General features: G+C 36.8%; 1 protein-coding gene across 4 annotated transcripts in view; it reads left to right on the top strand.

Annotated features, from left to right (window-relative positions):
• The first annotated feature begins 999 nt into the window (after positions 1-999).
• acsf3 (acyl-CoA synthetase family member 3) overlaps positions 1,000-22,366 on the top strand; it is a 56,459-nt gene continuing 35,092 nt past the window's right edge. The window contains exons 1-8 of one of the 4 annotated variants that reach the window (XM_058783495.1): positions 1,206-1,252; positions 1,341-1,396; positions 1,827-2,559; positions 5,332-5,487; positions 14,322-14,476; positions 14,777-14,922; positions 18,130-18,227; positions 19,456-19,582. In XM_058783495.1, the coding sequence (XP_058639478.1) occupies positions 1,858-2,559; positions 5,332-5,487; positions 14,322-14,476; positions 14,777-14,922; positions 18,130-18,227; positions 19,456-19,582 (1,384 nt within the window). In that variant the 5' untranslated portion in view covers positions 1,206-1,252; positions 1,341-1,396; positions 1,827-1,857. The other 3 variants (XM_058783493.1, XM_058783496.1, XM_058783494.1) reach the window with 3 other exon arrangements.

Genomic DNA, 22,366 nt, shown 5'->3' with positions numbered 1-22,366 from the left:
GTGACTGAGACGATACCGAGCTGGCGGACAGCCATTGCAGCTACGCGTCAAATATATGCTCACCAGGTTGACTTCTGCTCGCCGGTCATCCCTTCGGTCTTCTTTCCAAACCAATCGGATTGTTGATGAGTGGAAGTGTTTGAAGAGCAGCTGGAATTTCAAAATTCATACCAAGAGCATGCTGGGATCCAAGCCTGGTTCCGTTAAAAAGAAAATCATTGAATTCCCCATGAAAGAAGAAGGACATCTATCGAAACACCTACATCGCGTGCAATGCAAAGCGCCAATAATCAATGATCCATTTAAGGCATTTAAAGCCTTAAGAAGAGTGTTCTCGCTTCCAGCTCTTTCTGTGGTGGTGAATGGATCCTTCGTTGACGATACTACTTCTCAAACTGGAGGGGAGATTCTCAGACAAAGCTTTCAGTTTGCAGGAACATGCCATCCCTATTTACCACGGAGGGGTTTAGGGAAGTGAGAACTTTTTGAATGAGTGCCATGTCTGAACAATTCTTATTTGAGGCCCGCGACTGCCAGCTGGTGGCTAAGTGTGCCCGTGCTGTGAGCTGATGCCAAAACCAGTTGGCATGATGAAGCTTGGGTGAGAACAGTGTGATGGCAAAATGCACGCTTAGATGTCAATACTCACCAACTTCAGTCCATCTGTCTGTCTGCCTCATCCTATTTTCATACTAGTTTTATGTATGTGTATGCGTTTGACTTTTTTCATAAAAATATATATTTTTATAACTGTATTGTTATTAATGCATTGTGTTGTTATCATTTCAAATATATCTAAATGTTACATGAAAGCTAAGGCCAACATTTCTAATTGATGACATCCATATCACTATAATACGTTATTCTATACTTCTTGTCTATTTTGAAAAACAAGATAATGTTTTGGTTAATGTATTTTTCCCTTATTTATAATCTAACCTAAGTTAAATGCTAAAATAAAATCTGAAGATATTGTTGTGGTTTCCAAAATACAAAGCTCTTTGATAACACACAAGAAACAGATCCGAGTCAAGAGCGTGGTAAATAAAGGTTCCGCTTTGCTTCGATTTCCACACGGATGAATTTAAACGGCGCACCGCATCCAGAATGACTTTCGGTAAGAAACGTATTATTCTGCATGCATGTTTGAGGAAGGTCTTATAGCTCTATTACGATTTTATGCATAGCGAGCTCAGAAAACGTTATAAAGTCTAACCTTTCGAGTTGTCCACAACAGGGAGTCTTCAGAAGTGTAAGAAATGCGGGATAACATGTTGTATGGAGACTACTTGAATTGAACTGTTGTTTTAAGATTGACTTTTATTATGTTTGTGTCTCAGGTTGGGTTTCCCAGTGTTGAATGAATCCTCAAAATGAATGAATAATAAAGGAAAATGTAATAAAAATAATAATTTATATTTATTTGTGTAATAGTATTTTCCCCCTAAAATTCTGTTCCTCTGACCTTATTAAGTAATGTGATAAGAAAACAATATCTTAAATTCAGTTTTTAAAGAATCACAGGAAATTCTCAAAGAAAGAGTTTGTACTGTTAAAAGAGGCTTAGGAAATAAATTTTCATCAGTGAATTACAAGAAATTTGTTTTTGTCTTATGAAAAGAGGCTAAGTTTAATAAAAAATTGCATTTTTATTTATTTAATTTTACTGACATGAATAGGTAAATAAAAATGTAGCTATTTATCATGTTTATGAAAGGTCCAGCGAAAATGCTGACCTGACAAGTAAAAATCTTTAATGTTGAGACTTGTGTCATAAGTAATGCCTAAAAAAGTAATTTACTTTTGTTTCATTTTGTATTCCCAAGTTTAGACAGATGACAAAGATCTGTCTACGCTATGCTGTCCTTACACACCGTCTCCATCTGGAGCTGCTCTTCAAGTTGGTCTCACTGTACGGGAGGCAGAAGAGCCCTGAAGTGGCTGCTGGGAAATGTCGAGCATAGAACATTTACGTCATCCAACCTAAAAATCTCTCCAGCTGTAGGGAGAGCTGCTCCTGTTTTCTCCAGAGCTTCTGCATATGGAGACAATGTGGCCATTACAGATCACAGCGGGAGCCACACCTACCGCTCCCTCTACAAAAACAGCAAAAGCCTGGCGGGGCTCATTACTAAAGCACTCACCTGTCAATCAGGAGACCTGCAGGGCAAGCGTATTTCATTCCTGTGTGCCAATGACGCATCCTACACTGTGGCGCAGTGGGCGGCCTGGATGTGTGGCGGCATAGCTGTGCCCCTCTACAGGAAGCATCCTCCAAGTGAGCTGGAATATGTCATCTTAGACTCCCAGAGCGAGCTGCTGGTAGCCGGACAACCTTTCAAGGATACCCTTGAGCCCTTGGCCCAGAAACTAGGGCTGCCCTGCCTACAGCTTCCCACCACGTCTAGCCTAGATACTCTACAGTCTGAGGACACACAGATGCTGCCTGAGGAGAGCATCTCAGACTGGGCAGAGAGGCCAGCCATGCTCATCTACACCAGCGGCACCACAGGCAGACCAAAAGGAGTGCTTCACACTCACAGCAGCCTGCAGGCCATGGTAAATTAGTATTTATTTTGCATATATACATGTATTCTCACAAATAGGACACAATTAATTTTTTTCAAATTTAAATAGCGATTGTTGACCATGTCCTGTGATTTATTTTATTTTTTTTATTTTTTTATTTTTTTCTTTCATGGATGCTTCTGTTTTAGCAGAAGAGCAAAGAGTATAAAACGTTGGTTATTAAATTATTTTTAGATGTAAAATCAGATTAGATGAGCTAACAATTTTTACTTGCTAAAAGAAAAAAAATAAATAAATAAATCTCATAGCTATGTCTAGGGAACAGAACATCAATAAAATCGCTATATTAAGGCCAAAAAAGCTTTACTTTTACATGCCTGATGTGGCTCTAGTTTTATTTATTTTTTAAATTGGTTAAACTTCTGTAAACATTCAGTGTAACATAATTATTTATTCATTCATTTATTATTCATTCATTCATTCATTAATGATAATCATTCATTAATTATCATTCATTATTATTTATTTATTTATCCAGCATTAAGGGTGTTTTGTACATTCTGCTTCACAGCATGCCTATAATAAAACATTTACAGACCCAATATTGGGAAGCCAATAGTTTTCGTTCTTTCTTTTCTTTTCTTTTCTTTTTTTTTTTTAAAAGATTATTTTTGGGTTTTGCCTTATATTAGGATAGGGCAGCATTGTAGACAGGAAGCGGAGTGGGGGAGTGGGGGGTATCTGGAAAGGTCTGAGAGACGGACTCGAACTCAGGAGACCCGAAGCGTAACGGCACTATATGCCCACAAAGTTATTGGTGCAAACACCAATGTTTTTCTTATCAACATTATTCAAAATATCTTCTTTTGTGTTCCGCAGAAGAAAGAAAGTCATACAGGTTTGGAACGACAATGCAAAGCCTATAATGGCTTTTTGAATTTTTTCCAATAATATCATCTAAACCAAAATCATGCTGCACAACATTGGATATATTCATGATGCACTCATGAGAAGATCAGGAGTTTCACCTCTTCCGATATCGGAAGAATTGTTACATTGGTGTTATTTAGCCGACAGCTCTTTTAGTGTGAGATGAATAATAGAAGCTGAATTAGGTTTGATGAGAGCTGTAGCTGTGGAATGAGAACCCCTCCCTCCCCTGATGTCATTGCGTTCTTTTACTTTTGTTCCACTTCGCCTCTCTGAATAATCATTCTGATTGTTTAATTTCATGGGCCACTCAAGGCAGTGGGTTTTTTTCCAGCAAAAATTGACCTGCATTTCCAATAGGGTGGAAAATTAGATCACTCTCAATTAAGGGGGACTCTTTGGACAAGCTCAAGTGCCTGTGTTTCACAAAGACTGGACAGAGCTGCCACTGGTCAACTGTTTATCATTCTCACTACTCCCCACTGTTAGACACAATGGTCAGTAATCAAATTTTAAAACTCTTTAAGCTAAATTTTAATAGTTTTGTTTTTAATTTTATTATATACCAATGTCACCATTATTTATATAGCGCTTCTTACAATGCAGATTGTGTCAAAGCAGCTTTACAGTATTAAACAGGGAAACAGTGTGTCGAAATAGTGTTCCGGTCTCCTCTGGCCAGACAAAACCAGCAGTTTAATTCATTAATTGATAAATGTATTTTTCAAAATCCATACATTTTAGCGAATTTAATTAAGAATTTATAGAATAATCAGGTCTTCCCTGTCATAGAGTATGGGGTTTTCCTTAACATTTACAATGGACCCTTTTCACAAGACTGTGATAATGTGTTTCATCGGTCATCAGCATCGTATGTCCTCGAAAGTTTTTATATATTTTCATTATTTTAAAAAGTATGTACATTTATGACACTATACTTTGTATAATCACCTTTGCATCAAATTACAAAAAACTGATTAACGCCAGTGTGAGGGTGTCTCTAATACAGCGTCTATGGGAGGTGCGATAAATTTGTGAAATTTGACATCATTCTCTCTTCTGACTGCCCTTGTCAGTCTCTAAATTTTTTTTCTTTTTTTTTTTGAAAGTTGTGAAAACACTATCGACAGTACTGTCCATAGATATCCGAGCAATTTGGAAAGAAAAGTAATCAATAGTTTTTTTGTGTGTGTGTGTGTGTGTGATCAATCAGTGATCAAAGTGATGGTGTACTTACAAAATGTACATAAAACGTGACTGGCAAAATATGAAATGGAAGCTAAGATAAATTGCTCTTTAGTTCTGTGCAGTATCTTCATTAAGTAATAAAGAAACATCAACATTATTAGGGACGTTGTTGAGGCAAATATGCATTTCATGTCAGATTCTCTTTTGATGTACCACAATCATGCAAAACAAAAAAAGAAATGAAATTCATCCTGTAAAGAACTATAAATGTAATAGACAGGTGAATTTTAATCAAAGTTTGATTATAGGTTATGACACAAATGTAGATAACCTGATGAATAAAACCCGAAGCAATAGGGCATTGGGGTTGAGAGAGTGTACACGGTTCGACCTAATTCAGGACTGCGTGATTGTGCGTGCATGCACCAGCCCAGCTGCACGTGGTAAATAATCATGTTCATGCTACAGCACAATGAGAACTGAAGAGTTGCTTGTGAGCATCACTCAGTCCATTTTAACTCAAACAGTTAATATTAATTCACATTGCTGATTTAAAGGTTTTGAGCACAATGGCTTTGGCCTGTTTCTGTGTGCCCAGTGTGATTGTCCCATGCTTCAAATACGTGGACCATGAAAACACTCACAAGTACCTGTAGGTCAAAATCACTTTTTCTTGTCTTGTAGGTTCAGGGTTTGGTCTCAGAATGGGCTTGGAATAAAGAGGATGTCATCCTGCACACGCTGCCCCTTCACCATGTGCATGGCATCGTAAACAAACTGATGTGCCCACTCTGGGTGGGTGCTACCTGCATCATGCTGCCAGAGTTCACTGCTCAGAAGGTACAGTTCTTCCACTAGCCACATCATTATCACATCACAGTTCCTTCATATAACATACAGGTCCTAAAACTGTTGACTTAAAAGTCACATTTAAAGTGACTGAAAATCATTGAACGAGAAATCAAAGTGCATTTTATATAAATACATTTTTGTCACGCTTTATATTAGGTGGTCTTAACTACTATGTACTTAACCATTTGATACAATATACTTATATAGACTTATATATGATGCTGTTTAATTGCATTTAAAATATATTGAATTAACATTTGTAGTTACACTGTTAACTTTACCTTCAACTGGAACCCAACCCTTACCCCAAAACATAACTTTATTACCTATTATCCAAAACCTAAACCTGCCCTTACTCTTAAACATATCCATAGCTCAAACTCTTTAGCAGTAAATGTGGGAATTATTCAGAACAACATGCGGTTACACAATGTATCCGTAGACTTGTAGGTATTTAATGTTCGTACATAGAAGTTAAGGCCACTTATTATAAAGTGTGACCAAACTTTTAAATTATACACCATAGACAGACTGTTCAAAATAAAGACAATACGTGTTGTGACAATAGTTGTCAAACATTAGTGGGACATTTAATGTGATGAACTACATCTGTTCTGTTAGAACACTTGTGTGAACTGACTGAAGTTCATGTGTCTATTAAAAATTGACTAGTTGGATAAGCATCGCTCAGAACAGTGTTGGAAATTTTGTTCTGAGAAAGGTCATACACAGTTTGTTTAAAGATGCCATTTGGTTTCCTGTTCAGTTATCTAATGCAATGATGCTCAAACTTTTATTTGTGTAAGTTTTTTTTATATACAAATACTTTTGTAGCTACTGCATGCATAGCATCTTATTACTGTTGTACAGTTTGAAATATAACAGTTTTTACAGTTATATGGTAACTGTCATGACCAAAATTGTTACTAATGAATCCAGTAATGATAACAAGTGTAAATAAATATTCTAGCCGGGTCATTTACTACTTGATTTATATGTATCACATTTGTAACATACCTTCGATTTGGACTCATCCCTTTGGACACTTTTGGACACAGAAATGCACTATAATAGTTTATAATACAGTACACTTGAGGGCATTTAACACCTGAAATAGTTAACCCTTCGCTTAACCCTGGGTTAGGGCTGCACGATTATGACAAAAATCATAATTGTTGATTATTCTCTTGAGATTGTAATTGCGATTATTAATAACGATTATTTTGAACAGATATATTGCATTGTTTGAAGCTGAATTCCATATTTTTATCTAAAATATATATTTAAAAAAAGGCTGAAAACACTCTTTCTGAACTTTTATTGCTTTTTTATAGCATTGAGCCTCAAATTTCAGCTATACATTGGTCTGGTTTCTTCTTTAAACAAAAAAAGGTAAAATTATGCATGGTATAATAATGTTATACTAAAACTAAAAGAAAAAAAAGAAAAAAGAGTTTACTAAAACTATACATTTCATTTACAATTAAACAGACAAAATTTCAAATTACAGTAACGTTTTACAGTACAATTTATATTATCAGGGCTCCAGACTAACATTCGAGAGCAGTGGCACCAGCACCTGATTTGGTAGCACTGAACATGTAATATTACAAGTTTTGTCTCTTAGAAATGCACATTACAACAGGAGCTTGAGTTCAGAGTAGCAGGAGCTTGATTTGGGATGCAGATGTACATTTGACAGTACCATTGTGAAAACTGTAACAGCCTCATCTTTTATACATAGGCTAACCAAAAGTACAGCACCTCATTACCATGGTAAAAAAAAAGTAGCCTAACTTTATGGTTTCTATGGTGTTTGCATTGAAAAACAGTAGCCTAAAGACATTCAGTCAATTACAAATCCACATCAACTGATAGAATAATTAACAAAATAATGTAATTATATTCCATTACTCCTTTAACATATTTAGTATATTACTAATACTCAGTATGAATATCCTACTTTTCTGCCACCGTACCACTGTGGTAAATGTGGGTGATTTGTGGATTGAAACGTCTTCTAACTGGATCGTTGTTGCACTGTTTCTGCTGCTTTCTGCATCAGTGTTGATGAGAATAACAGCTCAGATTTATTTGGCTTTAAACTAGTTTAAATTAAAGAGACGAGTATCACTATTTTGTTCCGCTTTTGACACGTTTGGCGTTTAACATGTCTATCATGCACAACAGAGTGACAACGACTATCAGTTAGACAAAATGTCTTCTATCCAGTGTGTTTGAGTTTGTTAAACCCCGCGCTGCAAACATCTCTTAAGCACACAGAATAATGCAAGTGGGCATTTTTAATTATTTATTTTTGTAATCGCGGCTTTGAACAATTATGTAATTGTGGTATCCATAATCGTAACCGCGATTAGAAATTCGATTAATTGTGCAGCCCTACCCTGGGTTATCAACACCAGGTAAAGCTACATTTTACACTTGTAATTTAAAATGGGGAAACAATGTGGTGTCAAAATGTTAGGGCTAGATGCTTAGCATCAGACAGCCAGTCATGTGCCTCCTCCTATTCATGTGCTTTGGACTAGAGCCCTGCACGGGACTGTTTTCTTAAACCCACACCCTCCCGCTCCTGCTGAATTTCTGACCAGGACCGCCCGCTCCTGCAACCTGCGTGTTCCACTCCTGCCCGCGCCTGCAATGTTTGTGTCCACAGCTAGCAGCACCTCAGTTTTTAAACGTACTGCATGATAAACACACACCAAACAATTAACTAAACAAACTGTTAACAAACAGTTTAAGTAAATAAGTCAAAGCACAATATGAAATAACTTTAACTTATTAAATAAATAAACAAATAGAACTTAGAAAATAGGTATGTCACCTCAGGGCATAGGTGCCCGATTTATGTCCGTTGTAAACGAACACTTTTGCACATTTATCGCAGTTTACTAAGTATAAAGGTCATTGCACACTAAGTCCGAAATTTTCGTCCGAAATATTCACACGTTAAAAAATAAATACGACCTCACATTGTGTCAATCACGTTTACACACTGCCTCCGAAATTTTCGTCTGTCAAAAAAAAATTTGGATCAGGTTCGATTTTCTGCGTTTTCACATCCATAGCATGCATTTTGATAGGAAAGGATGGGGAATACGAAAAAAACAAAAAAAACGCATGCGAAAATTTCGGACTCAGTGTGCAATTAACTCTTTCCCATTTTTTCAATGACAATTGAGAATTGTTTCCAGATGCCTGACTTGCCTTCCTTTGCTTTTGTCAAGTAAACAGCAGCTTTAATTTTCTTCTCAACTTCATGTGTTGACTCCGTTTCCATTACACGCCAAATCCCACCATTCCCTGCGGGTCTCCAGTGAAAGGTTAAACTGCCCGCGAGATTTGCGTTGGGTCCCGCAGGAGCCCAATGCCAAAGCAGCCCTCTACTTTGGGCACAAAAAAAACAAGAAGTGAAGAAGAGATTGTTTCATTCTTACCTTTTTAGTCAGAAAAGTCCATTCAGGAGTATTTTATATAATATAAAGATGCGCAATGCCAGAGTGTCATTAATTTGCTATGTTTCCATCCAAAGTTGCGAATTTAACTTTTGAGCAAAACTGGAATATCGCATAAAATATTTGCAAATAAAGCACTGTTTCCATCTGCGAGACGAAGATGAAAAATTTGTCACTTCCTGATAAACTGGCGTCAAATATCATTAAGAAAAAGGTCATTTGCGGCAATAGGAGAAGCCAAATGAAAGTCTTTTTCATATATAATAAATTAAATAAAGCATATGAAGCATGTGGTCATGTTATCTTGCTTTCATAAGACAGATGCCTGCTGTTTGGAAATGCAGTTGTGAAAGATAGTTCTGGGAGGTAATTATACCAAACCACTTTCACGACAGACTTTGACTCAAGCATTTCAGAATGACCAAAACAGCATTTCAGATGCTGTGCAATGAGATAGGTCCACTGGTTAGTCTAGTTGTGCTGCCCCATTGCACATGACTGTGATTCCATCGTAGTTTATGTGCATATAAAAAAATTTGAGCATTGCCAATTTTGCTATCACAATATATAGCAAATTTTGGCCTCCAATACATGACCAAAGTTCATCAACCAAGTAAAGCAATCCCACCTCAAAAGAATGCCAAACAAATTTTGAAAAGTGTTCTTTAACTTAATAACAAGCTTCACAATATTTTAAACCATTCAGCTTTCTTGTCTGGTAGGCTTCAATTACTGTGCATTACTGTAAATGTGTTTTCCATTTGTTTTTGAAAACTGTGGATTGAGTCAAAAGTGTCTGTGGTGATCGACAGCATGCCACAGATGCAATACGTAGACATTAAGTTGTAAATAATTCCACAAAGATTATTCCACAAAGCCATTTTATTTGTTCCATTATGCACTCACAGTGCAACTTTCTTAGGGCAACATTGCAGAAGTCGTGCTGCAAGCATCAGTGAGTGGGGGCGTCTGCCCGGCTCCCCTGGGGAGGAACTCATGAGACCTGCACAATGAAGTTGTGTGTAGCAGGGTGGAGGAGGCTGCTGATCACCCTTATCGGGTACTTGTCAGAGGGATGCGCTAATTGTAGCCGTGTTGCTGCGTGCCAGCGCTGCAGGCGTCAATACCAGGACTCAGGAACTGACAGGCTCTGGCTCAAACCTCTGTGTGTATGTGTGTGTGTAAAAGACAGCCCGGACTGTCACAGCGAGCGCGGAGTTTGCGTGATGGATTGCCCAGTGTAGCTTTGTATCTGGCCACGCCAACTCTCGGTAAAGGCTTTAGAAGCAGATCAATGGATGGCGTGACATTGAGGAATGATCCGCGTTTTGTAAAGGGAGGGGGCTTACGGCAGCGAGCGAGCAAGCGGAAGGGCTTTAAGGTTCAGGAGAATTTAATGGGAGTCAAGGATCTGATTGACAAGAAAGGTCTGGAGAGGACACAACAGAGAAAAAAGACATTCGGGACAACAAGAAAGTTACATTCTCTGTTTTCCACAGATATGACCTTGAACGCACATGTTAAAAAACAAACACCTTCTTTGAGGGATCAAACGCTTTCTTCACCACAAGGGTTTTATTATTTACAACATGCGGTTCAGTCATTTTTAATGAAGCAGAAAAATCGATATTTGAGCCACCATTACTTTGGCTTGGAGTTGTTTGAGTGATGAGCGCTCATCTCGATTCTGGTGGGAGCAAAACATGCGTGTAGATGAATTTATTGTGGTATGAATGCATTAGACAGCCTGCAGTCAGAGACTCTACTATTATTAATGATGGGATGTAAAAGGTTATCCATCATGTGATGGTGCAGGACGGGTATTTTCTACATGTATGTTGCTCATTATTGGATTTCGGTGTGTGATAGTGTGAGATTGGGCATGTACAGTTTTGAAGATACATTTGCTTTGAAAGAAAAACCACGTTAAAAGACCCTATGATATTCAAATTGGAGTTTTGTATCTTTCAGTGTTAGCTCTGAAATATCTCTATGCTAGTGCACTTTTAAACATTGACAACAAAATCCTTTTAGCAGACACCTTTAGAAAAAGTGATCCAAAATTTTAGAAAATGAATTAAAAGTCTTATAAGAGCCTTTATAAGAGTACGTTTTTCACCCCAATATAATGCTCTCTTGAATGTCATTTTCCATTAATTTCACTTGCCATTAAGCAAGTCTGTGATCATAGTTTTGCCAGGTTAATGTGTATACTAAAGACTGTTGTCTATAATAAAAGGACAAGTCCATTCATGTATGTCCTACCCCATCTTATTTCTCATTTAAAAACTGGAAACCTTGTGTTTGTTTATTTATTATTTTTTATTTTATTTGAACTTTTGCTATAGAGATGCACCAATGGACTGTCCAGGGACAGGAATCAGTTGATTTTCCACATGACTGGCCCAGAGCCAAGAACACACTACACAGCTGAATGAATCAGCCTTTTGAATGCATCAGTTGAATGAATGACTAAATGACTCGCTCAGTAAAACAGTCATTTGCTGCCACCTACTGGTGGTTTGGTTTCATATTAATCCTATAACATTGTTTATGCATTTGCAGTTTTCCAGTGTAAATGTAAATGGCACTTTCAGATGCAACCTCTGTTTCCTCTGCAGTGGAAAGATGGAGTTTGTTGATACTGATTTCATTTTAATGGTAGCAACTCCACAGTTTCTTATTATTCTGATTTAACTGAAACAATGCAAAAAATTTGATGTGGAAGATGACACATGCATTTAATTAGGTTAGGGGAAAAATGCCCATTTATAAACATAGTGGGCAGTGACATCTGTTTTGTTATATAAAGCAACTAATTTCTACCTCTTTCTAGTCACAGATAACTTTATTTTGAGAGCTGTTTAAGTGAGAGAACATCTGTAACTTAGCACAGATTGGGGGAAATTGTAATGTTTAATAATTTATTTTATTATGTAAATAATTTTGTATTGAAAAAAAGGTTGATTTTTGTTTATAGATGCTTTTAATTATAGTTCTTAGAAAGAAAATTGGAATTGGCAAAAATCGGTATCTGCTGGTCACACTTACAAAAATAACATCGGAATCGGCTAAGAAAATTGCAATAGGAGCATCTGTAATTTGAAAGAAAAGCCTACTGCACCTGCCAAAATGTGCTGTTACACCGTCTATGCAGTGTGCAATGAGCTTGACTTGACCTTCAGTCGCACAATGCAAAGTACTTTGACCTTTCATTTTCAGTGTGATGAATGAACAGCTAAAAATTGCACTCCTCCTTTTTGTTTTTTTTTGCTACTTGCAGCTTTATTTAATTCATTTGTTTCAAGTTTCAGAAACTTTGGGTATTTTGTTATATGTTTTTTTCTTCAGCTAGCAAATTAATTGGCTGAAGTCTGCAAAACAATTTGACAAGTTACATTTATTTTGATAGCTTATTGTCAGGAATGTCTCCAGACAAAATGTGCCAGATTTATGTGAATTTGATGAGCAGCCTGTGCACGACAAATTTACCCACATACATAGTGTACTTTGAAATAAACAATATGGAAGTACAAACAAATTCATTCAATTCTTTGTTGGGGGGCTAATGAAATGAAAAAAAAGAAACTAGAGCAACTTGGGTACCAGAGTGGAGAGGAGGAGGTGTGGTGATGAGAGATGGGTTTTTGATGATAAAAGAAGTGTCACTCTCTGTGTGTGTGTGTGTGTGTGTGTTGGTGGGGGGGTTGATGGAGAGAGTGCGAGACAGCAGGAATGATAAGAGCATGGAGGTACTGAAGCAGGAAATAATGAAATGGAGAGAGAGAGAGAGGGCGGGGGGAGATGTGTGCCTCCCAGGGGGGACAGAGCCAAGGAGAATCTGTCGTTCACCTTCAATTAATTCACGCGTTTCTCCCACTGTGTTCTAAAGGTGCAGCCAGGCGTGCCGCCCGACTGCGAGACTGTGTGTGCCTGTGCGAGATGAAAAAGACAGAATTGTTATATTGTAACTTTTATGTGTGAATCGTACACATTTATGTTTGATCATCCATTGTACCACCTTTCATTCTCATGTGTTTGTATGTCGTACAATGAAAGTATGTGACTGAAATGAGAGAGTTAGTGAGTAAAGTTAGATGCTCTGTAATTGATTTGTGTGCCTGCATGAGACATGTGTTTATATCGGCAGTTATGCTGCTTGTCTACTTGCATCTGTTTCCGTCTGACAGACTGGGATGAGTGTGGGTGTGTGTGGCGGGGATTGGGTCTGCCGTCCTTCACTATGCTTCACGCAACACATTCATCAAAAGCAGAGAAACGCTGTAAAAGCCCAGTGTGTCCTGCACAGTGCACTCTTCACTCTGACCTCAATAGTAGCTCTACAGGGAATCTGAACTGTTTCTTTTCTGCTGTGAATCACACTGACCTTTACAAATCTATACTCGCTTTTTCCTTTTTTAACAACATTCCTCCAGTCGACAACCTTTCCCCCCAAGCTTATACAGTCACCAAGACAAATAACACTAGGGATGCACAATTAGTGACTTAATCAGTATCTGTAGTGTTTTTGTTTGTTTTTTCCTGTAATTAACCGTAACTGTCTGATTAGGCCGATACTGGAAGCAAATAATATCAGGGTTTGTTTTTTTTTTGTTTTTTTTAAATCCAATTCAAACATTTTTGGTTATAGAAGTATATTTTATTATTCTACATTTAAATGTTTTTATGTCTGATTTCACCTACTGTGATCTAAGGGTATCTGTAAAAGCTGCAGAAAATATCTTTTAGTATTCCCATTCATCTCTGTGGCAGCTGGCAACATCCTGCAATCTTTTCTCAGTTCTGAGTGATATTTGCATTTCACTCAGTTATAATAGCTATCATTCATTGTGAGAAATGGCTATCTTTTATAATAATAATAATAATAATAATAATTGCTGTAGCCTATTGAGTTAACTATTATTGTAACACATAAATAATGCAAAAAATGGTGTATATCAGCTATTTAACACTTAATATTTATATATAATCTGTTATTAAAAAAAAATAGTGCAGTGTCTTTTAATAGCCTTCCACAAAAAAGAGAGAGATGCTTTTTGCCACCAGATAGTGAAGTTACAGTATCTAACGTCAAACTGCTGATGTTAACCAGCCCAACTTTACAATGGTAGAACATGCAGTGTTAAAATAAAAATAATTATTGGTTAATGAATGGGCCAACATTTAGATATCAGTACATAACTACAGTATTAAAACACGCTGAAATTATTATTTGCAAGTTAGGCTAATTTATTTTCTGTTATATTTATATATAACTGTTCAGTTACACCTTTGATTTATAATGCTTTAATGCAGATTTGTTTGTTTGGTTTTGCTGTGTTTCAGGTTTGGGAGCAGTTGATCAGTTCGAAGTCCCCGATGGTGAATGTATTTATGGCAGTTCCAACCATCTACTCTAAACTCATTGAATATTATGACCAACACTTTACTCAACCTCGAGTCCAAGACTTCATCAGAGCTGTGTGCAAAGAGAGAATACGGTACCATCCTCTCTCTTTCTCTTTTAAAACACCACAGTAATTTAGCAAGAATCCTGACTCGCAAGCAGCCAGAGCATCTCCCTCAAAATTCTGTTTTATTCTTCAGTAAACCTACATCAAAGAGAAGCCTTCAAACCTTTATTTGGCTCAGTTGTGTAAGCTTCTGTGTACTTTACCTGAGGGTCAAATGGCGAAACAAGACTTTTTAAAGAAAAACAACCAATGCATAATTTCATAACTTAAAAAAAAAATATGTGGAAAATGAAATAATGGCCAATTCTCTCTCTTTCTTTCTCTCAGGTTGATGGTGTCTGGTTCTGCTGCTCTTCCACAGCCTGTCCTGGAGCGTTGGGCAGAGATCACAGGTCATGTGCTGCTGGAGCGCTACGGCATGACTGAGATTGGCATGGCACTGTCAAATCCACTTAAGGGGCCACGTGTACCTGGTACTGCATCACTTCATAAATGTGACAACCAACAACAATAACAGCAAATATGTATACACTTAACAAATGTTAACAGTGGTATACCATATTTTGTCATCGTCACCATTGTAGAAGTTCAGCTAAAGATTCTAAAAGCTTGTTTGAAGAAGATCCCATATTAATATTTTATGGCTTTACAGAACTAGGCCTGTATACTATATGTTCACTGTAGCAATATTATTCCAAATACGTTTGGCCACAATAATCGTGTTGTGAAGATCTGATATTGAGACTGCTCTAGTTCTTGAAAAGCTAGTCTCTATATAAAAATAATAATAAATAATGCTATGAAATTCATATTTAACTTTATTTTGTGTTTTGTCTGTTTTGGACAGTAAATCATACTCAAAATATGAGTGTAGGGAGGCAGAAAGACAGTCTGTAACTATAATAACTTTACAAAAGCATACAAAATAACTTACTGCCGATTAACTTTTTTTTGGATGCGGATAGAGTGTCTCGTTTTAACATGATTGACATGATTTTGTGCGACAATAACAGCCACACAATGCATCTACTTTATCTTTTTTCTTCATTTTATGATCGATGGATGGAAACTAGCGTTAACGTGTAATAATGCTATCCACTTTGTGAATTGTTAACTAGATGGGCGCTTAATTACCAGATTACTGAGTTACTGGCACTGAATTATTTATGATTATCATATGTGTTGTATTAATATTATGATATCAGTATTTTAAATTTTAAGAAATCATGGCTATCATCAATACCAGTATATCAGCCCGAGTAAGAACCATAGTATTTTGGTTGTTAACTATGGTTACCATGTTAAATGTTTGCCGTATACCAATAAGTGAATTAAAATCTGACCAATCAACTGCCATTTTGATGAATATGAATATGAGCAACGGATAGGTTTTTTTTTTTTTTTTTGGTATTATATACCTCTTCCTTCCACCAGACTCTGAAATAGAGCTAGTTTAAATCTTTATAATCATCTTGGCTTTCTTACTTTTCCTTCTACTGATGCTTAGCCCTAATCCTTCATCTCTATAACACTATTTTTTTATCAGACAGTTTACGATGGCAAGTTGTCACAGATCAACCTCCGTTCTGAAGTAGTTTGTTTGTCTTTCTTTCGTCTGCGTTTTGTTGTTTACGTGTGATTATCTTCAGAGAAACTCTCCATGGGTCTTTCTGAGTGATGTAGCACTGATTAAACTGCTCCCGTCAACTTCCACGTCTTCTTTTTGTGTCAGAATCAAAGCACTTTCAGTGCTCTTCTTGCAATTTCTTGCATTGCTCTGGGTGTCTGAGAATTGTTTTGTTCGCCTTTCGACACGTGTTTGTGAGTGAAGGTGCTAACGTGGCTGTCAGAGGCGGCTTGTGTGCCGTGTTGTTTTATTAGTGAAGAGTTCGGAGGAAAAATGGTCTGAAGTTAATGCTCAGAGGTGATGATTAAGAGGATTTTGCCACTGTTAACATTTCCTGCTCTGCCCCATGAGACGCCTGCGTGAGGCTGTCTAATTCAAAAGTAGGTTGAAGTCGATCAATATCAGTCACAGGGTTGACTGTGATCACCAGAGGAGACGCCCATGAATTATGATGAGTTTGATCTAATGTGTGTGGCAGTGTGAACCAAATCATAGTTGAATATTTGTTGAAACAGAACGTTGATGCTTTAAAGCTCCAAACTGAGATTAAAAAGTCTCTTGAAGAAATGGTTTGGATTTTCTTTTCAGTCAGTTCAGGAAATAATGTGATTCTTGTGGCACAAAAGAATTATATAGCATGGTGTACAAATATACAAGACATCATTTTTCAGCTTTCATTTTAAAACAAGCAAGCGAGCTAGTTTTTATGAATAGATGTTATTTATAAACATTTATTTTGATTTTTCACGCATTTTCAAACCTTCATCTCTCTCTTGCTCTTTCATTTGATCAATTTCTGTTGTAATTGCTCCAAACCAAATTCTCCACCTCTATTTTCTTACCATGACTCACTTTCTGCACTCTGTTTCTATCTGTTTTCAATTTAATTTTGGTGTGCTTTATTGGCGTGACGGAAACCGCATTTGTATTACCAAAGCTTACCATAGCTGGATGCAGTGAGAAATGTTGCAATTTAAATAAAGACGTAAAATAGTGCAATTGAAGTAAACAAGTAATTTAAATAAATAGGGCAACATAAAATGAAATGCATAAATTGTCCAGAATAAATAAACAATTTAACAGTGATAATAAATTATGGAAGTTCAGCTACTACATTCTTCTGTTATTTTTTTATACTTAGGATGCGATGCAGGCATGAAGAATACATCAATTCCCTAGCAACCACCCAGAACACCCTATAGCTTTGAATTTAGCACAGGCAAACACCACTGAAATTTTCAAGAAAATGTTGAAATCTAGATAAACAAGCCATTCATCCAAATAAATCTAATTGTTCGAATATTTGTAATACACATAAGTTATTTTTCTTTCCTTGTTGTACTAGTGGGTGCTGCCACTCCCTATGGTGGCACAGTGTGGATTGCTGCGCGAAAGGCTTTGAATAAAACATGAGTGTGTGTGTGTGTGTCCTCTGTTTTAATGAGGGCTTGTGATGGGCAGAGGGACTGGAGGCTTGTTAATGGCTTCTTTAAGCAGTCTGGGAGCTATTGTGTCCTTTTCTCATTTTGTGACAGGAATGCTGCTACAGGGACAACCACATTCCAGTATATACATACTTACATGCAATCATATCCCAGTGGACACCACGCATAGACCTCAAATCAGCCCCCATCTCATTTATATTCACACTCAAGCCCCTAATGGTCAGATTCCACATATGTTTGTATATAGAAGTAAGACATCTCTTCAGCTCCGTATATCTGTGCTACAGCTTTACAGTGCAGACAGAGTGTATTTTTTTAGTCAGGCTGACATTTTTTCTCCAAACACTACTATGTTTGAGATGCTAGAACATTGATTTTTGAACTAATTGATTTTTAAACTAAAAGAGTTTAAGTATTATTTCTCCCAGAATCCAAAATTAAATAAAAGTTGACCATTACTTTTTTAGGAATTGCTATATAATTAATGATTTACATCACAATAAGAACATGGTAAACCAATAGTTTGACTGCATAAAAGCCACCAAAATAAAGGAAAATATAAGACAAGAAGTTGTATTTAATAAAATTGCTTGTGTGTGTTTTTCCAGGTGCTGTTGGAGTGGCTCTGCCAGGAGTGGAAGTGCGTATCATGATGACAAACTCCACCAACGTTATCATCGCTGAGGGCAACAGCAAAGGAACCAGGGTAACAGGAGGGCTCTGTTTTTTCCTATAGAAAATAAGTATTCCTATCCGCCATTTTCCTGCGCCCCATGACACGAATTATGGGTATAACTTCCATTAATTTGTAAACAATGAGCGACTGACTATAAACTTGTTTAGAATTCACTCTGTGAATGGAGGAATAATCATTTAAAAACTGTTTACAATGAGGTGATGTAATTCTTCTCACTCGAACATCAACTATCGAACATAAAAAGAAAAGTTTTAACAAGATACTATCACCAGAGCATGAATAACTCCAAAAGCGCTGATGAGTCTTTCAGCAAGCAATATTTTGGATGTTAAATTTTACTGTATAGGATATAAGTCTATATTATGTAACCTATGTGTATGTTGTGTGAATCAAAAATGGTCTGTCATGGAATACTTGAATATTTATGCATATTTCAAAGTGCTTTCCTTCATTTTGACACATAAATGTTGTATATTCCACCTTTGAATTATACTAGTAAATATTGCTGATAGGGATTAGAAGTGAAAACAGGCAGAAAACGATGTTTTAGAGCACTGTGTGAAAAAATGGTAAAGAGTTATGAGTGATGATTTGGAGTGAAAAACATGAGAGCAGACCACAACTGTGCAGTTTCTGATGTCTTTTTCATAGTAATACAGCAGGTCCAAAAAAAAAGAAAAGGAAACAATCAGGAGAAACAGTACGCAGCGAAATGAAAAAAGATTTTATCACAGATATTGTTGTGATACCAATGTCACATTAATTCCAAGTGTTACATTATTTGATAAAAAAAACAAAAAAAAAACAAACATGTAATTGAGTTGTACATCTCATGCAGTCAAACTGGCTGATAAGGAATAACATATAACATTAAAACATTATTTGTTACCTATTATTTGAAATTATTTGTTTCAGTCATTTCAGTCATCAGCCGTGAGTGGAAGTTCCCCAAACCGGAAGTGCTACCCATAATTTAAAATGCAGTTAACTTTTACAGAAGGTGGATAGTCATTCAGTGTATGTGCACACCTTCTTGTGCATAAAACCTGTACAAATGTTCTCACAGAAAGAAAATCAAGATTAAACTATAAGTATGCATTCAAATTTTTGAAAATATAAGATCAAATTTGTATTTACTGTACGTACACAGTTATTAATGAAGAAGACCTACTGACTTTGTACTCCTTTGAGTCTCTAGACCTATGTGTGTGTTTTTTTTTGGGGGGGGGGTTCTCAGGTGAAGGCTGGTTTGGAGGGGAAGGAGGGCGAGCTGTTGGTTCGAGGTTCTTCTGTCTTTCAGAAGTACTGGAACAAACCTCAGGAGACAGCAGACACCTTCACTGAGGACGGATGGTTCAAAACCGGTACTGTTCTCACACTTACTTTATGCTTGTCTGTTATGGTACTACATGTACAATATAGGGGAGCATGTCTACACACCGTGCATAGGTGAGACTGTGTGTTCTGCTGGACATTCTCAGGTGGAGCTGTATGAAGTTTTGACTGTCTGTCTGAATAAAGTGCAAAATAAATCAAAGAAACTAGCAAAAAGATAATGAGAGATAAAAGGAGAAGACATAATGGTCCAGTTTGCTACCATAAAAGCAGGACATAAAATTAAAAGAATTGTTTGCCCAAGAATGAAAATTGTCATCATTTATTATTGATTTTTCTTTTATGCAACAGAAAAAGAGATAAGTATATATATATATATATATATATATATATATATATATATATACTGTATATACACAACCTGAATTCCGGAAATGTTGGGATGTTTTTTAAATTTGAATAAAATGAAAACTGAAAACTAAAAGACTTTCAAATCACTTGAGAACAATAGAATATAGAGAATATAACAAATGTTTAAACGGAGAAATATTACACTTTTATCCACTAAATTAGCTCATTTCAAATTTGATGCCTGTAACATGATTAGCTATAAAAGGGATGTCATAGACCACATTTACACTTCATGGTTCAAGTGACCCAATTCAGATTTTTTTCCTCTCATGAGGCACAGATCGGATATGGCCCACGACCATGTAAGCAGGAAAAAATCACATGGATTCCGATATTCTCCGATCGGATTCAGGCCTCATTCATATGTGGAAATAAATGAGATATGAATCGGATGCGTGTATTTGCGCCTGCCGTGTAAGCAGACAAATCAGATATTCCCCTTTAAATGTGACTCCTACGTCATTGAAAAGTGAGTTTTTTAAAACATTTCGTGGTACAGACATACCTGTAATAAATGAAACATCTCTAGTTGAGAAGCAGAGTATTAATTTAGTTTGTTTGTGTTAAATAAAAGGCGATCTGATGCTAAAATATGTTGCTTTTGAAATCACGCTGAGTACAAAATAAATTCCACACAAACATGTCCCTGCCTTTGATATACAATCATTGAGAAACGCATTGGTTTTAATTACTTAAAAACACAGACGATGTGACATGCTAAACAATATCTACCACCTATTATTCCACTCGCAAGCTTTCAGCGGAGCTTCATAGGCTAAATCACTGTCCTGAAGAATTTGTGCTAGGCTATATAATTATATAATTATTTTGATGTATAGATGTAACTATTGCATTAAAAACGTTTCTATATGAATTCCATGTCAAATTAAACTCAATGTAGGCTACTATTCAAATTGATTTGTGATGTCATATGCTATTTTTGGCTTGTTTCATTAAGTGCAGTGTAAAATGCACAGATCTAATATGGGTCACTTTAAAAAGAAATGTAAGCACGTCTTCCAAAAAATCGGATATAGTCACAAAATTGGAATTGGTCGTCAAGACCTGCAGTGTAAATGCAGCCTTAGAGAGTGATCAAAGATGGGCAGAGGCTCTCCAATCTGTGAAAGAGTGCATAAAAAGATTGTGGAATACTTTAAAAACAGTGTTCCTCAACGTCAAATTGCAAAGGCTTTGCAAATCTCATCATCTACAGTGCATAACATCATCAAAAGATTCAGAGAAACTGGAGAAATCTCTGTGCGAAACGGTCAAGGCCGAAGACCTTTGTTGGATGCCTGTGGTCTTTGGGCCCTCAGAAGACACTGCATCACTCATCGGCATGATTCTGTCATTGACATTACTAAATGGGCCCAGGAATACTTCCAGAAACCACTGTCAGTAAACACAATCCGCCGTGCCATCTGCAGATGCCAACTAAAGCTCTATCATGCAAAAAGGAAGCCATATGTGAACATGGTCCAGAAGCGCCATCGTATCCTGTGAGCCAAGGCTCATTTAAAATGGACTGTTTCAAAGTGGAAAAGTGTTCTATGTTCAGAGAAGTCCAAATTTGACATTCTTGTTGGAAATCACGGATGCCGTGTCCTCCGGGCTAAAGAGGAGGGAGACCTTCCAGCGTGTTATCAGCATTCAGTTCAAAAGCCAGCATCTCTGATGGTATGGGGTGCATAAGTGCATATGGTTTGGGCAGCTTGCATGTTTTGGAAGGCACTATGAATGCTAAAAGGTTTATAAAGGTTTTAGAGCAACATATGTTCCCCTCCAGACGACGTCTATTTCAGGGAAGGCCTTGTGTATTTCAGCAGGACAATGCAAAACCACATACTGCAGCTATTACAACAGCATGGCTTCGTAGTAGAAGAGTCCTGGTGCTGAATTGGCCTGCCTGCAGTCCAGATCTTTCACCTATAGAGATCATTTGGCACATCATTAAACGAAAAATACGTCAAAGACGACCACAAACTCTTCAGCAGCTGGAAACCTACATCAGGCAAGAATGGGACCAAATTCCAACACCAAAACTCCAGAAACTCATAATCTCGATGTCCAGACGTCTTCAAACTGTTTTGAAAAGAAGAGGAGATGCTACACCATGGTATACATGCCCCAGCCCCAACTATTTTGAGATAGCAGGCATCAAATTTGAAATGAGCTAATTTTGTGCATAAAATTGTAACATTTCTCAGTTTAAACATTTGTTATGTTCTCTATGTTCTATTGTGAATAAAATATTGGCTCATGTGATTTGAAATTCTTTTAGTTTCATTTTATATTTTTATATTTTATATTATATTCATTTTATTGAAATTTAAAAAACGTCCCAACAATTTTGGAATTCGGGTTGTATATGTATGTATTTATTTGTGTGTATATGTATT

Source organism: Onychostoma macrolepis, chromosome 07 (genome assembly GCF_012432095.1).
Source record: "Onychostoma macrolepis isolate SWU-2019 chromosome 07, ASM1243209v1, whole genome shotgun sequence".
Taxonomy (NCBI): Eukaryota; Metazoa; Chordata; class Actinopteri; order Cypriniformes; family Cyprinidae; genus Onychostoma; species Onychostoma macrolepis.
Note: the sequence above shows the minus strand (reverse complement) of the source record. Positions and strands in the feature narration are given on the sequence as shown.